Here is a 9,729-nt window from a genome sequence, read left to right as displayed (position 1 = left end):
GAGAAGAGCCCTCTTACCCTCGTGGGAGGGCTGGGACACAAGTGTTTTCACCATTGAAAAGCACAATATTGGTATTCAGCTTTATTTCCATGTGCTTGGGAAGAGTAGCCTGGGATATGATCCAGCTCTCCCAAGTGCGCTAGGCTGTGTCATCCAGAGAACAAAGGTCTACCTTGGGATCCAGCTCCAGAAGCTGTGTGCTGCAGCCTTGCCAAATGTCCTTGGGGCTGTTCTGTGGGGTTGCACTTTCACCCTTCGGGATTGCAGAGCATGAAGAGCCCACCCCCTCAGACAGAAGGAATCTTCCCATCTGTATTTGGTCAGATCAGCAGCTACACTTCTCTCTGGCTGCCCCTTCTGGTGGCCTGGTCTCCAGGTGAACTGAGTCCGGTTGTGGCTCTTCCGGTACCCTCCGCTGAGGTGAAACAAAAAGAAAAGTGGTGAGGGGGCAAGTGGTTGATGCAGATGGGCAAAGGGCATGAGATGCAGGCTGTTGGGAAGGACTTTGTCTTATAAGAAAGTTGAAAGCTGGGAGAGGTGTTTTTTTCAGGGATAAAAGCAATCTCAAAGGTATGTGGTCTGTCTGGGGCCTTATAAGGGCAGGGCTGAAAATGAGGTTTCTTACATTCTTTAGTACGGCCCGTATGGCCCACTCAAACACCTCCTGCACGTTGGTGGCTTCCTTGGCGCTGGTTTCAAAGTATTTGGCTTCATGAAGCTTGCTCCACATTTCTGCTTCCTCAGAAGACACCTGGAGAAAAACAGGGCTTGGGCATACTCTGCTCTCTTCCCAATTCCATCTGCAGCTCTTAATCAAAAAGCTTGTGGTCTTTTTAGTGTACACAATGAGAGCAAATCTTTAAGATAATATAATTCTTCCCCAGATACCAAATTCTACATCTCTGCTCAACAATTATGCCAAAGTCCTCTGGTGAAGCTGTTCATTAGGATACAATATTCCCTGAACTTTCTGTCCACTCCCCATCTCCTTGAGTCATTGCAAAGAGTTCTTACAGCCCCCTAACAGAACCCCTAAAGAGTTCTGACCCCTAGCTACTCCAACCCAATATGTCTGAGAGCCATACAGGATGTGGACTTGTGCCCTGCACCTGGCTTCATATGTAGCCCTGCCCAGTGGCAGACTTTGGGCTTTAAAATTTCAGCAGTGCACTGTGCAATGCCAAAATCTGGAGGGTGGGGGTGGCGCCTCTCGCCTTCCGCTGTGTGCTATTGTTGCAGGGCCCCCTTAGCTTGGCAGCCAGTGTGGGTGAACCAGTGGCACTCCCCTAAAACCACCTCTGCCCCACCTCACGGTTCTCCAGGTCCATCTTGTTCCCAATGACAGCAGTGGGGAAAGTGGGCTCTTCCTCTGGCTCAATCTGCAACAGGAGCTGCTTGTGCCACTTCTCCAGGGCGTGGAAAGAGCTGACAGATGTGACATCGAAGACGAGAAGGCAGCAGTCTGACCCCCGGTAGAGGGCAGTCCCCAGTGCTTGGAACCTTTCTGTACCAGCTGTGTCCCAAATCTAGGTGCAAGAAGGGGTAGAAGCTGAGACCTTGATTTCAAGACATCCCTGGGTCCTTGGTGACTTACCTCCATTAATCTTGGTTCTCACAAAGGTTAGCAAGCATAGGTTTTGCTGTCTGGGGGCATCAGGGGATACCATGCCATATGACGGTGTGGACTAGAGTCTCCCGTTTCTTTATTCAATTGATGTTCTGGATTCTTCCACCATGTTTGACCAGGGTTGAGTGGCTGCCACAATTCTGCCAACAACTAATCTACACATCAGAATGTATATAATACCAAATGGCTATAAAGAGATGGAGCAGCTTTCTTGAACCCCATCTCCCAAGCTACGTTTCTGGGAGTGCAGAACAATGATCCATACTTCTACATTTCAGGTGCCAGCTGTCCATTGTTACTGGCACCCAGAAAACGAGTGCTGTGATGTGCTGTTTTGCCATAAAAGTTGGCAATCTTGGATTAAACCAGCAGCCAGAAAAAGTACTGAATTAGATGGGGACTGCAGCCCTGTCATGTTGAGTGTTGCTTCCTATGATTAGTGGAAACTGACAATTGTGCAAAATGAGAAACCACACAAGCTGCTGAATTCAGCTTTGTCACAGAACTTGGATCTGCGTGGTGCAGACGTACATGGACACGACTAGTTTGCTATATGGGTTGGAAGCTCGTCAAAGTCTCTCAAGCGTTTGTTCTGACCCATACTTTCCTCAGGCCAAGGATTATACGATTCTTAAAATAACATAACATTTAACACACAACTAAGATAGTTAAGACCACCAGAAGATGGCACCGTGGGTGAAAGCTCCTTGGATGGATAATAATAGTGAAGTTTTCCTCTTCACTGCAGTAAAATCCACTTACAGCATCAGTCTTTCGTGGACACCTCGGACCCAGTTTGCAGAAGCTTTTCACAAGGGGAAGTATTGAAATGTGACAGCCTCAAGATGTCTAGGGGGTAGGGTGCCAAATGTCCTGGCTCCACTGGCCTCTCAGCCCTCTATGACAGCAGCCTGGGCACAAACGATGACTTATCCAGGATTTAAACACCACACAGCGTCTTCCTCTTAAGCCCTCTCTCCAATTAGGATAATGGCGTTCTCTTCTCTTTTAGCAGCCGAGGCCGGCCCGCTCGGCGCCATGTTCCCTCTCACCACGTCCCAGGCTTCACCACACTCCCACACTAACTTCCGGGTTGGAAGCCTTTCCTCAAGCCAAATTGGCTGCTAGCATTGTAAAGGATCTTTGGGGGGTGGGGGTGGGGGGCCCTATCTTGGTTCATGCACTTCGATCAGGGGTGTTTGCTGTAAAGGTGCCTTTTCTGCCATGCTCTTGGTTTTTTTTCCTTTTGCTTTTTTGGATGGATGGTGTTTAATTTTGCCCTGTTGGTATGGCATTGGCCATCATAATTGTCTATGAATTGATAAAACTTTGCATGGAACAAATGATAACATGATCCCAAAGAATGATCTGAACACATGTGGTGTAAATTCTGCTCAGCTTGAGGCTAACCTGGTCTAGCTTTGTAAGCTTTTGCATAGATAGAAGATCACTTTGGAAGCCATATGGTAAGCTCCTTACAGGAAGGGCCAAGTGTAGGTGTGTCACGTTGACCTTGCAGCCCAATGGAGAATTGTGTTCATTCGTAAGAGTTGGGCCACTGCATATTTGGGACTGCAGCAATATTGAAATTTCATTTCTTTTAGTTGTGCATATTGCTTCTGTACAAATTGGGGTTGCAAAAAATGGAAATAAGAATTCAGCATTGTCATTAACATTAATTCTAGAAGGGAAAGGGTGTTTGCTGTAACTAAGAACTGATTTTTAGCAAATAGCTAGAGTCCACATTGTAATATGCTTGTGGCACCCCACCCGGGGCCTGTCTCATGGTGATAGGCTTTAGTCCACAAATGCCTGTATCTTATTGACTCTCTTAAGGCTGCCACAATAAAGCTAAAACAAGGCACTTGTAACGAAACATAGCAGATTTGGGGTGCTCATACTGAGGGGACCAGAGGACCCCTTTTCTAGAATATTCTGTTCCATTTTCCTGTATTTTATTTGCCACCACAATTGCCACTGAGCACAACCGTCAATTCACTTGCCCATTTTAGATTCTCTCCCTTACACACACACCTTTAAATATTTTCCTGAAATAGGTGCTTGTACAGAAATTGGATCCCTGCTACTGCTCCCTCCATCTTGTGCACGAAGGGTGCCATTCTGGCTACATAAGGCACATATAGGATAATTTTAGACCTGAAGTGGGGAACTTGTGGCCTCCAGGTGGTGTTAAGGCTCCCTCCAGTCTCAGCCAGCATGGCCAATGGCTTAGGGATTATGGGAGCTGGAAATGGAGTATGTTGCTAAAATTGCCCTAGGCTGGAGCACAGGGTTTTTTTAATGGGTAACATGGGATGAGCTTAGGGGGCGATCTTTGCCCAACAGGGAGCCTCTGCTGAGCCTACCTGCACGGTCAGTTTGCGTCCATCAATGTTTACTTCCTTGCTGAGGAAATCTGCTCCAATGGTGGCTCTGTAGCGACTGCTGAAGCGGTTGTTAACATACTGGTTCATCAGGGCAGATTTGCCCGCCCTGTGGGGAACGGAGGACGGTTGACATTTTAAAATGCGGAGGTCTAGTCAGTAACCTCCCCCACACCCCGCTGCCTCATCAACCAGCACAGGGCTGCAGAGGTGGAGCTGGTTCTCTGCTCCTGAACTGCCTCTTGCACACATGCACACAGCCTTGTGATAAATCCTTTTTGGTGGCAGCAGTGGGGAATCCCATGGTAAGATGGCAAAGGCCTTTTGAGTAGCAGTCACTGGGGCACAGCAGCAGGATGGGAAGGTCTGATGATTTGCTTGTGGCCTTCCGAGGAATATCTAGTTGGCTACTGTAGGAAACGCACTGTGTGAGGCTCAATTGGCCTATTGAGTACAAAGGTTTGAAAAAGGCATAAGGAATGGCTGATGCAACTCCAAAGGCAAAATAAGTCATCTTGGTAAAATATGCTTAAAATCAAACAATGGCAAAAGCATATCTTGCATCAAAATGCTTTGGCATTGCATGTACAAAGTCTCCAGAAGCCTTTTCTGATGGTGCCCTTTTTTTACTTTGTCACTTTTGTACAAAGCTTTGTGTTTGAAATGATTAGGACAAAAATCAAACAACTGACATGGTTTCAAAATGATATTCAGTGCTTTGCCTGCACTGTGTCTGGCAGTGCTTGAGCCCTTCTCTTCTTGTATGTTTTTCTTCACATTTGGTAGATAAAGGTTAATCCTAACTATCTTACTTTTTGGCATAAAAGGTAAATGAGAAATCTTAAATCCTCATTGCATTGGACAGTTGTGTGCATTCATAATATCTTAAACACATACTAAGGCCCATTTTGAGTTTAGATACAGATATTGGAAATAACCAAATTATTTTACTCAATACATAAAAACTACACTATTTAAACAAATGTTTAAATAATGGTTATAAAAAGTTGAAAGTGAGTGTTAATTATAATTATACAGTAAGGATTATTACTACACTGCCATAAAGCTGTAGTTACTTAATAAATTAGTTGCAACGACAGCTGCTACCAGGCTCTTCAGAGTCAGGTTGATAGGGGAAGGTTAAGCAAGCACATTTTTCTGAGTATTTTGATGTACAGGTGTTTTTGTTAACACTTGTGAAGTTATGCTAATTTTTCAAGCATGCTCGACTAGAGGGGAAGCTGAATAAAAATGCAGTAAGTTCTCATGTTCCATTTAGCTCCCCATGACTAGCAAGTGCAGACTTGCAGCCTGACCCTGCACCTGTCTACTCAGAGGTAAATCCCACTGAGTTCAAGAGGGTTGTACTCCTGCAGTCTAAATTATGCAACATATTTAAAATGGCAAAATAATGTGAAGAGAACAAAACACAGTTGTGCATAAAACATACAGGTTGCAGGCTTTTCTTTTCTTAAAAAGCACCTTTTTATTGCATCGATGCTCTCCGGGTTCAGGCAATGGTAATACCACTGCGTCCATAGGAAAATAGTCACTTGACTTGGCCTCTAGTTATTTGGTGTTGCCTCTTCCATCTGCTTTAATTCTGGGAACAAACAGCTGGTCTAGTTCAGCTGCGCCCCATAAAATTGTCCTGGTACACACGGAGCCCGGGAAGCTGCAACGTGGTCCCACTTGCTGCAGGTACTTTAAGGACTTGGAAGGAGGTGGGACAGGAGAGCGGCGTGCAGCGCGCCGGGATCTCAGAGACTGAGGCGCTCGGGGAGCGAATCCAGAAGACTTCTCCAAGCGGGCGCCGCGCTCCAGGCCGTGGGGGCCGCACGCTTCCCAGCCTGAGCTACAGAGAATACCGGGCGGGTGGTTGTGGAGGCAGCAGAGCCTCGCGGAAGTTTCTCCCCGGGCTGCACTGGACGGGCTGCCCCTGCCTCTGCGCGGCGGCGCCCCCTGCGCCCCCTCCGCCTGCCGCCTTAACCCCTTGGCTGCCAAACGGGGACAGGATCCCGGGAAGCCTTCCTCTTCCCGCCCGCCTGGAGCCCCGACACCCGCTTAGCCGCCGGAGCCCGGCTCTCCCGGCGGGCCTGCCTTCCCCATCCAGGCGCCCCTTGTGCTTACCCGGAATTGCCGATCAGCAGGATCTTGAGGTGGGAACGTCTGAACATGGGGCGTCTGCGCCAGAACCTGCGGAGAGACGGGCGGGTGAGGGCAGCCCTACGGGGGCAGCTCGGGAACGGGAGCCTCCGTCGAGACCCCCCCCCCCGCGGCCAGGCGTGGATTCCCGCGACCTTTGTGGGGGTTCCCTGCTCAGTCCTCGGCCCCGAAGCCCCTCCCCGGCCGTGCCCCCCCCCCCCGAGCCCCCTCGGCGCGGCACAGCCTCCCTCAAACTCGCTCCGAAGAAGGGCGGGCGCTGCTTGGAGCTCCTCGCAGCTGCTCGCTCTCGCCCTCCCCGTCGGCTGCTCGGCGCCAGGGAGGAGGAAGGGCGAGGGGCTGCGCCTTCCGGACACGTTTTCAGGGGAGGCTGGTGGGGTCCGGCTTGTGCCCAGGCGAAGCAAGGATCGTGATGGAGAATCGCATGTCATAGTTAAGTCAATCTTAATGCTTATTAAGATCTACAGAGATGAATCATAGAAATCAGATCAGCTTCACACACCTGTTCACAGGTGCTATTATCCTCACAACAGTTCTGCGGAGATTGGTGCTGGGCGCTTTCAGGAAACGTTGCCCTTGACCCTTAACCTAGTCTCGGAACCATGGGGTGGGACGGGCATCCAGGGTCCGCATCGTGGGGCATTCAGCCCTCCCTGCAGGGCCCTCCCACCCCACTGCAGCCCCCTGCTTTGCTGCCCCTCTTTGCCACCCCTTCACCTACTCCCTCTGAGCAATCCGAGGGAGTGGCAGCCTGGCCTGGGTCCAGAAGGGAAGGCTAAGTGAGCAGGCGGCAGCTGCACAGGAGGGGGGAAAGGAAGTCCGAGCAATCCCCCCCCAGCTGTGCTCATCCAAGTGGTGGGAGAAATAAAAGGCACCCTGCACATGCTCAGATACAAGCAAATACGTGTTTTAACAAATCATTCTGCAAGTACCACAATCAGCCTCTGGTTCTGGCACAAACTAAGTCTTCTTAAGCCCTTGGCCAGTGCCTGCTAACTCTCTTGTTGGGCAGCCCTTTCCCTTCCTGTCTGATTCTGAAACTGCATTCGTATATTCTGTCATTTTCATTTGATATAATAAACCAAGCTTTCTTTCTTAATGTGTGTCTCAAGACTCTTAATGTACAGCTATTTGTTTGCCTCTAAAAAAATTTGGGTTGCCCATCTGGCATTTAAGAGGTCTTTAGGATCGCCAGCTCAGGACAAAATTAAATATTAGGTGTCAGGAGTTTTATTTAAGCAGGGATAGAGGCAAACACATATTCGTAAATGGGTACACATTATAACTCCAGCAAAAGATTCCAAATCTCTGGGTGTGTGTGTATGAATACATGTGAGTGCTGGACATGCATGTGAATTCAGACATATACTGTAACATGGTCTGGAATGCCGTATTAACACCTGTTTTTGATGTGTGAGGAATGCCTTGAGAAGCACTGACCCTGGAAACCTAGCTTGGCTCAGTTCTGGAACAATCCATGGTTGTCCCACCCCACAACCTTCAGCCAATGCTGTGTATGCTCCTCACTACTAGGTAGCTAAATGTGCTTCTGTACATTTGGAATGCGGGGAAAGGTTGAATCTTAGAAGAACAATATGTGCATTGTTACATAATTAAAGTTAAGTGTGGAAAGGCCATGGAGCTTTATAAAGCATTACATATGGGGAAACCCAGGGGCCAGACAGGCCCTGCCTCACAGAATTTGCAAACTACATTTTGATAGTAGGGGAGACCACAGAGGAACAGTCAAGGATGCTCTCACCACTTTCAATGTGTCCTACACACAAGAACTTCCCAGATAATTTTGCACCATATCAGTTAGTGTGTGATGGTTATTTGGTGCTGTTTAAGGCGCACAAGTGTGTCTTGTGTGCACCATCATGTGTGACAAATGCGCATGGATCTATTTTGCCACGTGTGCACATTCATCCAGTGAATGGGGCAGAGGATAGTGAGTGACCTCCCTTGCACCATAGCACGTGTACAAGCCTGCATGGGAATATAGATAGGGAGGGGATCTCTCGGTAGACCACCTGCCTTTCCTTGGATGTCCAAATGCAAAGGAAGTAGGGTTAGGGTGAACAGAAAGAAGAGGAGGACGGCGGCTATTCCTTCACCTTTAACTGTTGTGTAGGTAATTTCAGCCAGAGCAGCTTGTTGTGTAAGCTACATCTGCTGCATTTCCCTTTTCTGTACCGCTGATAAAAGAAGCTGGAGCTGCCTCCAACTTGGTGGGGGGCAGAGCAAACACATGACATCATGTGCACAACATGCACATGTGATGTCACAGGACAGGAGGAGGCCACAAGGCCCAGTGCAGCTACAGACAGGCTGGGTGAGGCCCTTTGCAGGCCACAGAATATTGAGGGAGTCTGGCCCCTCTGAAAATTGGGGGCGGGGAGGGCTTCAGCCCCCCCAGATGGTGCCCCTGGCAGGAACCCAATCCTCTTTTTACCCAGCCTCCTCTTGGGAAGACAAGTCTCTTGCATCTTTAAAAGTTGCATAAAAGAGGGGGGCTGGTGGGGCAGTTTGTCCTGCTGTGGGGCTGAGAAAAGCTCAATCTGCATTCTTTTTATTTGCACAATTGCCTTACCTGACACATGTCCAGCAGACCACTTTGATTTGTAGAACTGGCACTGTGGCAGGTGCTACATAATACTCATTCCACAGTTGAAAGAAAAATCAGTATTTTAGTGCGGCAGCAACTACACTTTGGAACTCCCTGCCTGTTGCCTATTGATAACAGGCAACTGCCTTTACTGTACTTTTTTCAGTACCTGCTAAAAACATTTTTGCTTTGGGAAAGCCTACCTAGACATGTAGAAGTTACATGTTTAGATATTTTGTTGCTGTTAATTTTAACCACCTGCTTATCCTTCTTTGTTTTTATTGATACTTTTAATGTTTTTAAAACTGCTTAAAGGTTTGACTGCAATCAAGTGTTATATAAATGCTGTTAAGTAAAATAACAACAACTAAATTCCTGCTTTCGCCCAATTGTTAAAGACACGCGAGGCCTCCTTCGCATGGAGTCGCCCCCCAGCTGTGAAACGCGGCTCTGAAGTAAGTAGGAGAGAGCAAGAGGTCCCTCCCCGCCTCCCCCAGATTGGCAGCAAGATTATTTGGATGCCTCGGCACCTTGCGATGGTCCATATTTGAAGCGAACCACGTGGACCTCGAGGGAAAGCACACGCACCGCCCCCTCCCCCCAGAGCTCGCCTGGGACGGGGCGGCAGCGGCTGGGCTTTTGCTGCCGAGGGGGATTCCTCCCCTGACGTAGGAGCGGGGCATCCCAGTAGCGGTGCCATCACGCAGCCGCGTTTGGGGTCGTCCCGGCTCCCAGTCGCCCCTCGGCCCTTCCGCTCAGCAGCGGGGCAGGAGGCAGCGGGGAGCCACCCGAGTTAGGAAGCCTTACTGGGAGCCTTTAACTGCTTTGTGCCTCATTGCTGCCCTTTTGTTGTCACGATCACTGTTCTGGGATTCCAGCTGCCGATCTCTGGGCCGGATCACGGCAGTTGTAGGGTTAACAAATGGAAACGGAGGAAAAGGAACAAA

The 9,729-nt window shown here is 48.9% G+C and overlaps 1 protein-coding gene across 4 annotated transcripts; it reads right to left on the bottom strand.

The window, feature by feature from the left end:
- Nucleotides 1-66: 66 nt before the first annotated feature.
- LOC114587587 (ras-related protein Rab-7a-like) lies at nt 67-9,708 on the bottom strand. Of its 4 annotated transcripts, none has more exons than XM_077920945.1 (6): nt 9,590-9,708; nt 6,142-6,207; nt 3,994-4,120; nt 1,308-1,526; nt 626-751; nt 67-415 (listed from the first exon to the last, which is right to left on the bottom strand). In XM_077920945.1, the coding sequence occupies exons 1-6, from the start codon at nt 9,616-9,618 to the stop codon at nt 326-328; spliced, it is 657 nt and encodes a 218-aa protein (XP_077777071.1). In that variant the 5' UTR covers nt 9,619-9,708; the 3' UTR covers nt 67-325. The 4 variants fall into 4 exon arrangements, with proteins under 4 accessions (XP_077777071.1, XP_028567882.1, XP_077777070.1 ...); XM_028712049.2 differs by lacking the exon at nt 9,590-9,708 and adding an exon at nt 6,677-7,265; XM_077920944.1 differs by lacking the exon at nt 9,590-9,708 and adding an exon at nt 6,387-6,620 and having other exon boundaries at nt 6,142-6,209.
- Between the last annotated feature and the right edge of the window lie 21 nt (nt 9,709-9,729).

The sequence above is a fragment of the Podarcis muralis genome, chromosome 17 (genome assembly GCF_964188315.1).
Source record: "Podarcis muralis chromosome 17, rPodMur119.hap1.1, whole genome shotgun sequence".
Taxonomy (NCBI): domain Eukaryota; kingdom Metazoa; phylum Chordata; class Lepidosauria; order Squamata; family Lacertidae; genus Podarcis; species Podarcis muralis.
Note: the sequence above shows the minus strand (reverse complement) of the source record. Positions and strands in the feature narration are given on the sequence as shown.